Genomic DNA, 16,308 nt, shown 5'->3' with positions numbered 1-16,308 from the left:
GAGGGATTGCCATTATTTTAGCCAATTAAAAAAGGCTTTAAAGGCTGCCAAAATTCACTCTACTCATTTTGCGCTGCCTTTCATCTCTCTATATAGGTAAAACGGCGTCATTACAGATTGAGCGCGACAATGAGTGAGAGGGTCATGCAGCGCATGCATTAATTGCGTTAAATATGACGTTAAATAATACGTGACACATTTTTTAATAAAAATTAATTGCCGCCGTTATCGGGATAAATTTGATAACTCTACCTTAAGCCTAAACTAAAGACTCTGGATGAGTGTAACATATTATGTCTGTGACGTTAAATACAATTAGAAAACGATTTAATTAAAATATATATATATATATTTAAAAAGGCATGGCCGATATTTTTTTGCCGATTCCAATACTTTGAAAATGACGTGATCGGACCCGATCGATCGGGACATCTCTAATAATAATTTTGAGTTTTTCATATGTAGTATCGTATTTTTGGAGAACAAAATTTTGATATCTTGACAACAGTAACCTTTAAGCAAAAATCTTAATCCTTACCAGACCATATGAAAAACCTTAATTCTGCACATACCATGACACCAACTCTTCTCTAACCATCATCTCTAAGACAACCCGAAAGTCATCTAAAACCCAACCCAGGTCAATACTTACGGAAAACTAACAGAAATTCAGCTTGCATGATGTTTTGGACATGATTAGTAAAAAGTTGAGTTTTCCTTTGAAAGCGGAAAGCCACTTTATGCCCAACATGTCCTGAATAGGATAAGGTAAAAGGAAAACAGAATACAAAAACACAGATGAAAAAAATGTTTTGAGGTCTAAGTAGGAGCCTTTTCAGTGGGTGGTAAGTTGTGGGGGTCTTTGCTGTGCATACACTTTGTTGTAACTGATAGGGCTCGTAAAACTGACTCAATTCTGTCTTTTTGTGATCAAATCCTCCAGGTTAAAATCCAGATGTTGCTTTCTGCTTGCTGAGAGCTGGTTGTAAAAAAAGGGGGAAAAAAGTTATAAATCACTCAACAAAACCATACCATGCAAGTGTGTCCCAATATCTTGATTTAGCAACCGTAACCCTTACCCAAATTATGACCCAAACCCCAGCTTACTTCCAACTCTTAACTTCACCCAAATCTCCGTGAGACCTCAATTTACATATTTATTTTGTTTGTTTAAGTAATGTTTGACATTTTTTCCTTCTTTTCTCACCAGTGTCTCAATGCTCCTACACGTTCTAAGATGAAGTTATGGAAAAGTGCTACTTTTGCCTTCATGCTCTGTGGCGCCGCCCTGTCTATCATCCTCATTAGAAACATGGCCCCCACCACCGCCGGTCCCCCAAAACCAAAGACCAAACACCAAACTTCCTCTTCCTGGTCATACTCACAGCATCCTTCATCTTTAAGATCATCATCCCTCTCGCGGACAGCGACCTGGACTGGGGGTCTTCATCGGAGGACACGCTCAACAGACAACATGAACTCCCTACTTTCAGAGTGTAAGATCCACTTTCATCATCTCAATCATACTGTTAATATACAGTGGGGCAAATAAGTATTTAGTCAAGTACAAATTGTGCAAGTTCTCCCATTTGAAAATATTAGAGAGGCTTGTAATTGTCAACATGGGTAAACCTCAACCATGAGAGACAGAATGTGGGGGAAAAAAACAGAAGATCACATTGTTTGATTTTTAAAGAATTTATTTGAAAATCATGGTGGAAAATAAGTATTTGGTCAATACCAAAAGTTCATCTCAATACTTTGTTATGTACTCTTTGTTGGCAATAACAGAGGCCAAACGTTTTCTGTAACTCTTCACAAGCTTTTCACACACAGTTGCTGGTATTTTGGCCCATTCCTCCATGCAGATCTCCTCTAAAGCAGTGATGTTTTGGGGCTGTCGTTGGGCAACACATACTTTCAACTCCCTCCACAGATTTTCTATGGAGTTGAGATCTGGAGACTGGCTAGGCCACTCCAGGACCTTGAAATGCTTCTTACGAAGCCACTCCTTTGTTGCCTTGGCTGTGTGTTTGGGATCATTGTCATGCTGAAAGACCTAGCCACGTCTCATCTTCAATGCCCTTGCTGATGGAAGGAGATTTTCACTCAAAATCTCTCGGTAAATGGCCCCATTCATTCTTTCCTTTACACAGATCAGTCGTCCTGGTCCCTTTGCAGAAAAACAGCCCCAAAGCATGATGTTCCCACCCCCATGCTTCACAGTGGGTATGGTGATCTTCGGATGCAATTCAGTATTCTTTCTCCTCCAAACACAAGAACCTGTGTTTCTACCAAAAAGTTCTATTTTGGTTTCATCTGACCATAACATATTCTCCCAGTCCTCTTCTGGATCATCCAAATGCTCCCTGGCGAACCGCAGACGGGCCTGGACATGTACTAGCTTCAGCAGGGGGACACATCTGGCAGTGCAGGATTTGAGTCCCTGGCGGTCTTGTATGTCTTCCATTTTCTAATAATTGCTCCCACAGTTGATTTCTTTACGCCAAGTGTTTTACCTATTGCAGATTCAGTCTTCCCAGCCTGGTGCAGGTCTACAATTTTGTGTCTGGTGTCCTTCGACAGCTCTTTGGTCTTGGCCATAGTGGAGTTTGGAGTGTGAGTGACTTTTATATCAATAATGAGTTAAAACAGGTGGCATTAATACAGGTAACGAGTGGAGCCTCGTTAGAAGACGTTAGACCTCTTTGACAGCCAGAAATCTTGCTTGTTTGTAGGTGACCAAATACTTATTTTCCACTCTAATTTGGAAATCAATTAAAAAATCCACATTCTGTCTCTCATGGTTGAGGTTTACCCATGTTGACAATTACATGCCTCTCTAATCTTTTCAAATAGGAGAACTTGCACAATTGGTGGTTGACTAAATACTTATTTGCCCCACTGTATATAAAAGTGTTCAACCCAAGCTAAACTGGAACCTAACCCTTGATCACAATTCAGAAACTCAAAACCTAACCTAACGCTAGGTTCATACCGCAGATCTTATTGCACAAATCCATTTTTTTGTCTTTTTCAATGCCTGTTCAGACTACCATTTTCAATCACGGCCCGAAAAGTGTCGCGGATGTGTAGAAGACCAATAATAGACACATCACAAAATTGCACGGAGTAAAGTGACCCACATGCGCAGATGTAGAAAAATACATCACAACAAAGAAGCGCCAATTTATGCTAACATAATTTACCCGGAGGTCTGTGAACTTGCTGTCCATGGATTTATATTGAAACTATTGAGTGATGGAAGTAGCCGAATGCCTGCTTCACTCTCCCTCTAAGGGTGTGCCATCTAAGACACCCTGCGATTTAATTCGATTATGATTCAGGGTGCTACAATTCGATCATTGAACGACGATCACGGTTGTTTGACAATGATCACGATTATCGATGCATTGTACATTATAAATAAATAAAGTAGCCAAACAAATTAATCTCCATTATTTATTTAAATTATCCGAATGATTCAACAGGAACAATGGAAACAAGCCCTTACAACAAAAAGCTGCTGTTAAGATGCTTTTTTTGTTTTATGTTTGTACAAGAATGTGCAAAAACATTAACCATTTTAAAGGCAGTACTTATGCCCAACATGCCTATACAACACAAAGCTGACCTTAAGCTGCTCTTTTTCACAATTACGTGCAAAAACTAGGGCTGTCAAACGATTAAAATTTTTAGTCGAGTTAATCACAGATTAAAAATTAATTAATCGTAATTAATCGCAATTCAAACCATCTCTGAAATATGCCATATTTTCCTGTAAATTATTGTTGGAATGGAAAGATAAGACACAAGACGGACATAAACATTCAACATACTGTACATTCGTACTGTATTTGTTTATTATAACAATAAATCCACAAGATGCCATTAACATTATTCACATTTATGTGTATTTTGCATAGCTATTTGATTGTGAATGCCAGTTCTCTTTGCATTGAGCGCTTTTCTTTTTGTGAAAATTATTTTTTGAGAGATAGGAATATTATTTTTTCACTAATGCATGATAGGAAGTTGGGCAACCATGACTGTCAGTGGTGGTTGCAAATGGTATACAGTATGTTCTATGTCGTGTTTAATTAGGCGTGTTATGAAAAAGAACTTCTCCTGCTCCGCCCAATTGCATGATAGGAAGTTGGGCAACCATGACTGTCAGTAGTGGCTGCAAATGGTATACAGTACGTTCTGCGTTGTGTTCAATTAGGCGTGTTAAGAAAAAGAACGTCTCCTGCTTCACCCAAATGCATGATGGGAAGTTGGGCAACCATGACTGTCAGTAGTGGCTGCAAATGGTATACAATATGTTCTGCGTTGTGTTCAATTAAGCGTGTTCAGAAAAAGATCGTCTCTTGCTCCGCCCAAATGTATGATGGGAAATTGGGCAACCATAACTGTTAGTGACTGCCAAAGCTTAGGCCAATAAAAGGCGCGGTCCATACGTTAGTTTCTTCAAATATTTTAACGTGATTAATTAAAAAAACATTAATTACCGCCCGTTAACACAATAGATTTTAAAGCCTTAGCAAAAACATTAGTTGTTTCAAAAGCAGTACTTATTTCTCTCAACAATACAAAAAAAATTACACTGGTGGAATGAACTCCACATTTTCAAAAAACGCACAAATGGACATGGAAATACACGTTGGCGAATTTGCTAATTAGCACAGCGCTAGCTAGTAATATCTCAAAAACAACAATTAAGGCTAAACAGTACAAGAGGGTTCGTCTACTCACCTCTTATAAACGCATAAGGGACTTAGCAACACACTATGGACGTTTTCCAAATAACACGTTTTGAACCCAAAGCTGGACAACTAAAAGGCAACGAACTATCACTGTTCCCCTCTCGCTCTAATACATAACTTGCGCACGGAAGAGGACTAAAAGCACGACCCAGTTCTTGCCTGTCTCATACACAAATTTATTCTCTTTTAAACAGAAGTAAATCTCCCGCTCAGTAACTTCCGCTGCAGCCATCCTATCCTTGTGCATCCCTTAAGATGTCTTGAATTTCGTTCCGCTAGCAGCGGCTGTCATTAAGTTATTCGGGAAAATCATTGTTTTTGAACATTTATGTCATCGAATCGTCAAGTGTCAAATCTCAATGAATCTAATAATCGATGTATTGGCACACCACCGTTCATTCCGCCCTTCGTTTGTTTTTATTTCCTGCGCTACTTCATCTTGCGAATTGACCCTTGCTAAGCAATAAAAATTAACATCATCAGCAGTCACCCGAATTCCGATTTAGGAGAATTGAGAGTTTAAACCACAGCCAAATTCATCAAAAATGTGGCCCAGATCGGATTTTAAATCATATGAAAGTGACCTATATCGGATTTGAAACGGTCCACTTCTATGCGACTTGTCCAGTTCAGACCGTCAGGTTAATTCCTACCCAGAGTATCTCTAAACCTTACCCTACTTGATCAGATGAGGCAAATAAACATGTGAAAGCTATGCTACATGACATCACCCTACAAGCAGTCTCCGCAGCACGTTAGAGCAGGTTTTAATGTTCCACAATAATCTGCAGGCGATTAATGCCATAGTTTGCATCTTATACTATCTTCACTAACTCTGCAGGGTGTTTTTTATAACTAGCTTTTCACACTGCAGGGTACAAAAATGAAATCTCAGTCAACACCAAAGTGGCACTCTTAAGGGAAATGAATTTTGTGCCTTAGCGATGGGTCACACCGTAAGAATTTGGCCAATTTGATGCCTGAGGGTAGTTATAATTTGAAAAGATCCAATTGAGGCATGACGTTGAGAATATGCTGTATATGTACCCAAAACCTTAAATGTAGCCTTAAACCTCATACATTTTGGGATTGCAGCATTTAAAGGGAAAGACAAGGAAAAGACAGTTGCTCAAAGTATGCAAATATCCTAGACTTCTAATAAAATAATAAATGTTTAAACTAGGGCTGTCAAACGATTAAAATTTTTAATCGAGTTAATTACAGCTTAAAAATTAATCAATCGTAATTAATCGCAATTCAAACCATCTATAAAATATGCCATATTTTTTTGTAAATTATATATATATTCTGTAAAATAAATTGTTGGAATGGAAAGATAAGACACAAGATGGATATATACATTCAACATACGGTACATAAGGACTGTAGTGGGCATTTCACTCTACTGTCATTTAAATGTGTCTATGCTGTTCTCACTCCGAAGCGTGTACTTTTTCCAAAGCTAGACAGCTAGCAAACGACGCCTTAATAATCAGACTTCTTCCTTTTTCATCTGATTTATTAATAAAATGGCCTCAAACCATTGTCCTCTTTAGACCATCGTAAAACTACAAAAAAAAGTACACAAGCATTGCATTAGCAAGAACGTTAGCTTAGCACGCTATACAGGTTCACTAAACATAAACAAAAAGCGTCTCATACAAAAAATAGAACATTTCGCTTACTAACATAATATGTACATTCTTTACAACAACCATACTTACGGACAAATCTTGTCCAAGGATCATATAAGCACAACATTACAACATAGGCGTCAGCCCGAGACGTTGTGCAGCCATATTGAATGGGCAAGAAAAAAATAAACCATGTCGCAAAGCGACCACAAGAGTTCGCTGTTAGACAGCACAAAAAGCCTTGCTGTAAAACTTACCAAAAGGCAGAATACTGTCTGAGCGGGACATGTGCGTTAATTGTGCCAAATATTTTAACGTGATTAATTTAAACAATTAATTACCGCGCGTTAACGCGATAATTTTGACAGCCCTAGTTTAAACACAAAAAAATTACAGCTTTGGGTGCAGTCATTCTGTTATGTCAATTATACCCACGCACATGCACACTAACGCTAGGTTCATATCGCAGGTCTTACTGCACAATTCCGATTTTTTTGTCATATTTATTTTTTTGTCGTGCCCGTTCGGACTGCCTTTGTCCATTTAGCCCGTTCAAGCATTACGCATGCGCACCAACTCGCAGTCTGACATGCGCTCAGCAAACTGACCCGCATGCCCAGAAGCATCAAAACAAATGACTACACATGCTGGCTGTACGTCATTCTATGGTGATCATATTTTGATTTCCCAAAAGAGGACACAAATAACAGACATAAATAATCCCTGTTTAGTTTATATTTAAAGTTTAAATTAGGGTTGTTCCGATCATGTTTTTTTGCTCCCGATCCGATCACGATTGTTTTAGCTTGAGTATCTGCCGATCCCGATATTTCCCGATCCGATTGCTTTTTTTTTTGCTCCCGATCCAATTCCAATCATTCCCGCTAATTTTTCCCGATCATATACATTTTGGCAATGCATCAAGAAAAAAATGAATAAAACTCGGACGAATATATACATTCAACATACAGTACATAATATTTGTTTATTATGACAATAAATCCTCAAGATGGCATTTACATTATTAACATTCTGTGAGAGGGATCCACGGATAGAAAGACTTGTGACTTTGTATATTGTGTCTAAATATTGCCATCTAGTGTATTTGTTGAGCTTTCAGTAAATGATACTGTAGCCATGCCCAAATGCATGATGGGAAGTGGAACCATGTCTGTGCATAGTGCTACCAAATGATATATCTTCTCTGCTTTGGGAAATAACATAAGATGTTAAGAAAAAGATCAATTGCTACCTTGCTTCCCCACATTGCTTCTCATGATATTTCTAATCGTGGGGAGAGGGATTGTAAGGCTTTTAAAGGCAAATTAAGGCCAATTAAAAAAAGGCTCCAAAGGCTGCCAAAATTCACTCTACTCATTTTACGCAGCCTTTTATCTCACTATATAGGTAAAACGGCGCCATTACAGATTGAGCACAACAATGTGTGAGTGGGTCGTGCAGTGCATGCATTAATTGCGTTAAATATTTTAACGTGATACATTTTTGGCCGATATTTTTTTTTTGCTGATTCCGATACTTTGAAAAGGACATCTCTAGTTTTTGCCCTGACTCTCCGCCATGTCAGCAATATTGACACACTGTACTGCTCGTTTGGCGCACAGAAAGAAAACCAAGTATTCTCAGGCTTATCCACCCCCCGGCCCATTTTATTTTATTTATGACTGTTGCAAAGCCCGCCTCTTACCTAAAAGTACAGTTTAAGCTAGGCTCTAACGCTAATGTACAGCTCCATCGCTGCTGTCCTCCGTGCGTCTCGCTCTTTGCTGATGTAATTGCTGGCCCAGATCGGATTTTAACCACATTTGAAAGTGACCGAGATCGGATTTAAATGGTCCGCTTTTATGCGACCTGTCCCGTTCAGACCGTCAAGTTAATGCCTGACTTGAGTCAGAAAAACATGAAAAAAATCTGATTTGTGCATTGAGACCTGTGGTATGAACCTAGACTAATAGACTCCAGCGTCTGATAATGACCTGTTAACTGATATCCCGATATTGTCCAACTCTACTTCCGAAATCAAAACCCATACCAGTATACGCGGTTGTGGACTTAATATGGCGACTTGTATTGTGGTGCCCCACTGAATGATTTATTAATGATAAATGTAACAACTTCAAGGTTTTCCAAAAAAGCATTCTGTGAAAAATAAGAACAACCTCAAATGAAATCATAAGAAAAATGTTATATTGCACCACTATATTTATTGTTGAAATCAAAATAGTGAAAACATCACTTTTTCTTTTTCTTTTTTTCTTAAACCTGTCCTGTTCTGCTGTTTGACACGGAGAATGGAAGTCGTACGGTTGGTCTGAACAGTTTTAATGTTTCACATTGAGAGTATGACTTACTCCCATTGTGATCATTCAACATATGTCGTTTATTATGACAAAGCAGCGAACAGGAAGGGGTGAGAAGAAAAGAAACACAAGAAAAGAAAGAAAAGAAACACAAACAACAACAAGAAATACATTGAACGCCTACACTATTAATATGTTGGTGCTATCGTTAGCTAGATGTATTCCCGGTTGACACCATGTGGGGGGGCAGTTGACCAGGGAAAAAAGGGGAGGCGGTGGGGAAGTCTATAAGCTAAGTGATTGGCAGCGGAAAAGTGTACACAAATCAGCTCTGTGATCTAGAACCCAGTAATCATGTGAATCCCTTATGAGCGTAAGCCCGTTGGCAGCCGACCCTACGCCGCCCCACCGCCAGTCCCGGCACCGGGACCTTCCACACGAGCGCGCCCAATCACATCCAGCCGCACACGAGTCCCATCAAACATGTGACAGCCACGCAGACGAGCGGAGACACCGCACAGGCGCCAACCCATGGCCCCCATCCAGCCAGCCCAGAGAGGGCGCCGGTCGGGGGGGCTCAGCACAGCCAATCCCGGGATCCAGGGTGGTCCCCGGGCCACCCGCGCTCCCATCAACCGGCCCTCAGGGATGGGAAGAGGGGACGCACCTCCAACCCCACACCCCCCACCCAGTCCGCCCACCTGGCCCACAAGCCACAGCCGCAGCACCCCAACCGGCACAGCACGTTGTGGGACCCCCAGCGGCCCACCACTTTTCTTTTTTTTATTTTTGATCAAGTGCAAGTGCAAACTGCCAATAAGGCACTATCATAGCACATACTGTATGGCTCACACAGTGCTTTTTTTTTTTTTCATTCAATTTTTGCACCATGAATGCAAATGGTCTGCTCATAAAACAAATCCTAAGCATCTTAGTTTGGAGACATCTATTGGTCAATAAGCATAACTGCTGTGCTAAGCTGTAACAAATGGCAGAAGGCTTCGCATTCACGTTGACGGCAACATGCATATTGGCCCAAAACCGATCATGAAAAACCGAAGTCGATATTATCCGCTATCATTTTTAAAATGCTTTTATCGAGAACTCTGGTGTTAATGACATGATGAGAAAGGGTGATTAGGAATTCTGTAGTTACATTTGATTTGCTAAAATACTACCTCTATGGACAAAATGTTTGCCTCCATGTCGGGTTGCCACTTCCTGACTTTCATTAACCTTTTTCTCCACTGTGACGCGGCAGGATTTTTTTTGTTATCAATTCACAAAGCAAATTCTTTCCACAGGGATGCACGTGAGAAAACCCTAGTCTTTCCCTTCAAAAGGGCGATGCAAGGTTATGAACATCAAACTGAAAACATTTGATGCTTTACCAAGTGTCAAATTAAAAAAGATGAAGAATAGCATATCAAAGCGTCTGGCGTTTCGGCCATTCTGATACAAGACAATGACTTTAATAAGTTTAAACAGAGAATGGACCAGGACCTACAGAATGTTTTGTCGAGTTCCAGACAAGGATTTGAGCATCACAACAATGCAAAACCCTAATTACCAGCAACCTCTTCTTACGATTTGCAGATAGCAAGGTAGGACTCTAAAGCAGACAAAACAAAATTATCTAACACAAAAAACATGCGATCGCGAAAAGTGAGATAACAAAAAGGGTCCGTGACAAAAGGTCGATGGGGATCACAAAACAAACCGCAGGGTAACCACAGCGATGGGCAGTGCCACACCAGAAGGGCTGAAAGCAAACCAACACTCAAATACCTGCACAAGGTAGAGGATTCCAAGCAAACCAACACTCAAATACCTGCACAAGGTAGAGGATTCCAAACAAGAGCTGCAATAAGTAAATCCGAAGCATGACCAACGTGCATATAGCAAGAATAGCAGCAAAGGTGACAAGATTGCAAATTGGCGAAGACCTTGAGCCACTTACCCGGGTTGGACGCTTTCAGACTTGTCCCGTGTTGGTGACTCGGTGCTCTCTGTGCGGGGAAGGCAGACGGCGAGATTTTAATTTCGTGATGTTTCCAGTTTAATTTTGCTATCTCCCCAGTTTGCCATGTTGATAATTGCGATGTTTGTTTACCGGCGAACTAAATGGCTGCTTTCACATATGCAGCTGAGCTCATGTCATGTGGCCCTAACCCTAACCCCTAAATTCTAACCCTAAACCCAAATCCTAACCCTAATCCTGGACATTATACTAGGACGCGACCCGGTTAATGTCCATGTCATCTCCATGTCAGTCGACCCAGGAAATTGTTTTCAGACATAAGGGCTATCCGTTTAAATCCTTGGATTTAACCAGAGATCAGCATATGTCTGAAAGGGCCTTTGGATTGCCAGACATTAAATACTCTGCTGATGAGATTGCACGAAGGTGTGAAACAGGGAGTGCAGCCCACTGCAACACACCTGGGCTATGTAACAGAAAAATAACAGAACGAGCAGCAGAATAGGACTCTTCTAACGATTAAAAACAACTAAAACCCAGCTATACCCAAACCTTATAGCTAACACCATCATACAATCATATCCCCAAATTGAACCCGTATCAACCCCTAACCTCTAGCAGGAATGTTCTTTTTGCACACACTTCTGACACATCAACTCACCTGTTGTTCTGGCATTTTCTCTCCAGTGTCCATGATGTTCCAGAGCTTCACAGATGGCGAGCTTCAGCATGTGGTGGGGACTTTACTGGACAGGAAGAGGCGGAAAAGCCATGATCAAAGCCAGACCCGAAGGACTAAAAGAGCCCGGCGGGCTAAGCCTTGCTCGGTGAGGGAGCTGGAGCTGACGGTGAGCGAGCTGGGCCTTGGCTATGATAGCGACGAGACGGTGATGCTGCGATATTGCAGTGGTAAATGCACGGCACAGAGGCGCAACTACGACATCACGATGGAGCACATGATGCGGACAGGCTTCCGGAAGAAGGGACGTAAGGACAAGGTCGGCAACGGCCCCTGCTGCCGGCCCATCGCCTTCGAGAAGGACTTTTCATTCCTGGACAACCGAAGCCGCTACCACACCATACAGAACATTTCAGCTAAGAACTGTGGTTGTGTATGACCCCGCCTGGGAGAAAAAAAAATACTCGATTATGCTGCTCTAAGCTCCTTCAACATGGAAAACTGTGGAATACAAACTCAAGATCAGGAATACATTCAGAAGGATACAAACAACAGACACGGGCAGGAAATAACTATAATGCATTTTTGTATGTTCTTTTCTATCTGCGTAGTAACACTGTATAAATATGGTGTCACAACTAAGTAGTGTCATTACACGTGCAATGTGTTGTCGTAGTACCGTGTAACTGTGACTAATGGTGAGTCACAGCCCAAGTAGTCTCATAATGTCACGACAACTCGCGCTCTGACCGCAGCCCAAATATCTTTGGCAACATTTTTGACCCCAAGCAGGAGGAGAACTGGCGGCAAATTCAGGCTAAACATAGTGTATAGCACATTGAAAAGATCCACGAGAGAATATTAGACTACGGATTGCTTATTTAGCAAAAATCAATCATAACCACGTCCCTAATTCATATTTCAATCCAAACTCTAAAACCTGTCGTAATACCTGTCCGATACCATTGCAAACCACAGACCCTAACAATAAAAACGTAATGCCAGCCAAAGTCAAATTAGTGCTCAGACCTCTAACTTAGTGCCTCTCAAATATTTTCCGATACACCTCCACTATGAAAAGATACATTCACATGTTATTACAATTATTAAAACTATTCAGCGTTTTTTAATTGGGTGGGAAAAAATGCTAATGAGTGTGGTTGGAGTGTAATGCGTGTACAGTGATCCCTCGCTACTTCGCGCTTCAAACATTGCACCCTTAGTCTATTGCGAATTTTTTTTCAATTAAAAAAAATGCAGGGTTGTATAGAAATGTCCCATCTGATCACATACAGCCTCTCACTCTCCCTCCTGGTGCTTTTCTTTCTCACCAGGCAGCTGCAGCTTGTTAAATTTAACCATGAGTGACAAGGGAGCTGCTTTGAACTTGCCAGAGAAGCAAAATTTCAAAGGCGCCGACTTGTTTAACCTTCTAAACATTGGCTGTAGTGTGCTATGGCAACTCATTGTGTTGTGTTGTGTGCTGCTCTAAGCAGCATGAGTTGATATGAGAGGACTCACTCCATAGCCCCTTTCACACACGCCGAAATACCGGGGAAATCTTTTAAACGTGGAGCAGTTGTATGTGAACACAATTTCCAGGGTCGACTGACACGGAAATTACGCAGACGTTTCATGGGTTGCCTCCTAGTATAGTGTTCGGGACTTTCCTGGGAAGCATTGTGCGTTAAACCAGGCGTTAAATTTCCGGGTCATAACACAATGGCCGATCGTCACTTCCTCTTTCTTCGCAGTAAGACAAAAAGCGGTATCAACATAACAAGCTGGAAATAGCTAAATTAAACTGAAAACATAATTAAATCAAATTGCTACAGGATCGTACAGCCGAGGGAGATAGTCCACCGTCCATCTTTAGAAAATGTGTGGTTTATTTTGTTGCCGATGTTAGGGTCCGTTACTGCGGAAACAAGATTGTACTTCAAAGCAGAAAACAACGGAGGGATGCGTTAAAAGGGTTTATTAAAAACAGACAAAAATATACACGATCGCAGAAAATGGGGAATAACACAATGGGTCCGAGACAGTAGAGCCGAGGAAGGGAGTCCATCGTCCATCTTTAGAAAATGTGTGGTTTATTTTGTTGCCGATGTTAGGGTCCACTACTGCGGAAACAAGGTTGTACTTCAAATCAGAAAACAACAGAGGGAAGCGTTCAAGGGTTTATTTAATACAAACAAACAAAAATACACGCGATCGCGGAAAAGAGGGAATAACACAATGGGTCTGTAACAGTAGGTCGACGGGGATCAATAACACTAACCTAAACGGTAGGCAGAGAGCCAATATCAAATACCAGCACAACGTAGGGGATATCAAAACAAGGGAGGCAGAGGTGTCAAATGGCGCCCAGCAAGTTAATATCTTGATACCCTTCTCTTGGATCGCCTTGGCTTAAATAGTCTTGATTATCTTGAATTGACTGCCGTTACGACGTCGGGAACGCTCCCTCTGGAACAAAACACGATTTGACCAACATTGTGGTAGCCGATACCGACCAAAAATGACGTAATGTCCGGGTTATAAAATCGCGCCAGCAGCCCTCCCCGCACAGAGAGCGCCAGTGGGCAACAAGGGACAAGTCTGTGAAAGTGTCTAACCCGCGTCATTCTCGGGACATCTCTACTGGCGTGAAAGTAATGACGCGAGTAAATCCCGCGTCACCTTACACAAGAATTTCCCTGGATATTTGTGTGGAAAGGGCTGATGGAGCATTTACTAATAAATAATTATTATAAATTAAAAAAAGAAAATAAAAAATATACATATTATTCTTTGGGGAAAAAGGGAAAAAACATGTCTTATATGTATCTCTTTCCAATGCTAAATCTGAATTATACATTGAACACACACACACACACAAAAAAAATTGTTTTGCAATGTAAAAAAGCTACACCTCTCCTTCGCGGATTTTGATTATCGCGTGGTGGGTGGCGGTCCCCATTAACCGCGAGATATGAGGGATCACTGTAAACCATGCCTTAGGCCTACAGTCCCTGACAAAAGTCTTGTCGCTTATGCTGTGAGATCCAAATTTAATATTTTGTATAACTTCTTTGGGTTTCGGCAAGGATTCCTAACAATGTATTGATGAAGTCATCAGGAACATCAAAGAAAGCAGTCTTGCATGCTTCCGAGAGTTCAGGGTTTCGTCTTCCATGCTTCCTCTTTCATCCTACCCCAGACATGCTCAATAATGTTCATGTCTGGTGACCGGGCTGGCTAGTCCTGGAGGATCTTGATCTTCTTTGCCTTGAGGAACTTTGAGGTAGCGATTGAGGTATGCGGTAGAGCACCATCCTGCTGCAGAATTTGTCCCTTTTTATGGTTAGGAATGTAAGAGGCAGCCTGCATATCTCTCAGGGTGCAGACACTTAAAAAAATCGCGTGGCATTTGCCAAGGCCCACAGCCTGTCAAAAGGATGGACGCTGGAAAAGTGGCAAAAGGTGGATTTTTCAGATGAATCTTCCATTGAATTACACCACAGTCGCCGCAAATATTGCAGGAGACCCACTGGAGCTCGCATGGATCAGAGATTCACTCAGAAAACAGTGAAGTTTGGTGGTGGCAAAATCATGGTCTGGGGTTACAACCAGTATGGGGGTGTGCGAGAGATCTGCAGGGTGGAAGGCAACATAAATAGTCTGAAAACTCTTCGCTGCCTCTTACATTCCTAACCATAAAAAGGGACAAATTCTGCAGCAGGATGGTGCGCCATTGCATACTTCAATCTCTACCTCAAAGTTTCTCAAGGCAAAGAAGGTCAAGATCCTCCAGGACTGGCCAGCCCAGTCACCAGACATGAACAGGATGAAAGAGGAAGCATGGAAGACGAAACCCAAGAATGTTGATGAACTCTGGGAGGCATGCAAGACTGCTTTCTTTGATGCTCCTGATGACTTCATCAATAAAGTGTATGAATCCTTGCCGAAGCCCATGGAAGTCATACAAAATATGAAATTTGGATCTCACAGCACCACTAACTAATTCGCTTATGTAACATATTTTTGTACTTGAAGTACATTTTTTGTTCAATTTTCACACTACTTTTAGTCGGCGACAAAACTTTTGTCTTGCCAAAATTTGACCTTTATGTCTTCATTAAATGATAAATCTTTTTTCAGTAAAACAAATATATTTTTGTACATTCAACATCATTTGGGAGGGTCTTAGCTTCCATATGAGCCATTTCTGAAACCAGTTGCATAATTAAATGTCAGGTTATTAGTAAGGCTGTCAAACGATTAAAAATTTTAATCCAGTTAATTACAGCTTAAAATTTAATCATAATTAATCGCAATTCAAACCATCTATGAGCTATGCCATATTTTTCTGTAAATTATTTTTGGAATGGAAAGATAAGACACAAGACGGATATATACATTCAACATACGGTACATAAGTACTGTATTTGTTTATTATAACAATTAATCAACAAGATGGCATTAACATTATTAACATTCTCTTAAAGTGATCCATGGATAGAGAGACTTGTAGTTCTTAAAAGATAAATGTTAGTACATGTTATAGAAATTTTATATTAAAACCCCTCTTAATGTTTTCGTTTTATTAATATTTGTAAAATTTTCAATCAAAAAATAAACTAGTAGCTCGCCATTGTTGATGTCAATAATTATACCATGCTCACTAATGGTACTAACCCATAAAATCAGTTAGACCCAAGCGCCAGCAGAGGGCGCCAAAAAACAAAAAACAAGGAACAAGCGGGCATTACACTGTACTGTCATTTTAATCTGTTTGAGCGGGGCATGTGCGTTAATTGCGTCAAATATTTTAACGTGATTAGTTTTTAAAAATTAATTACCTCCTGTTAACGCGATAATTTTGACAGCCCTAGTTATTAGCAATTGTTTCTACAAAATGGATAAGCGACAAGACTTTTGTCAGGGA

General features: G+C 40.7%; 1 protein-coding gene across 2 annotated transcripts in view; it reads left to right on the top strand.

The window, feature by feature from the left end:
- Window positions 1-12,506, top strand: part of LOC130929344 (neurturin) — a 47,334-nt gene extending 34,828 nt beyond the window's left edge. The window contains exons 2-3 of one of the 2 annotated variants that reach the window (XM_057856439.1): window positions 1,211-1,496; window positions 11,387-12,506. In XM_057856439.1, the coding sequence (XP_057712422.1) occupies window positions 1,238-1,496; window positions 11,387-11,817 (690 nt within the window). In that variant the 5' untranslated portion in view covers window positions 1,211-1,237 and the 3' untranslated portion in view covers window positions 11,818-12,506. Of the gene's footprint in view, window positions 1-1,089; window positions 1,497-11,386 lie in introns of those variants that run through there. The other variant, XM_057856438.1, reaches the window with a different exon arrangement.
- The last annotated feature ends 3,802 nt before the right edge of the window (window positions 12,507-16,308 follow it).

Source organism: Corythoichthys intestinalis, chromosome 14 (assembly GCF_030265065.1).
Source record: "Corythoichthys intestinalis isolate RoL2023-P3 chromosome 14, ASM3026506v1, whole genome shotgun sequence".
NCBI lineage: Eukaryota > Metazoa > Chordata > Actinopteri > Syngnathiformes > Syngnathidae > Corythoichthys > Corythoichthys intestinalis.
Note: the sequence above shows the minus strand (reverse complement) of the source record. Positions and strands in the feature narration are given on the sequence as shown.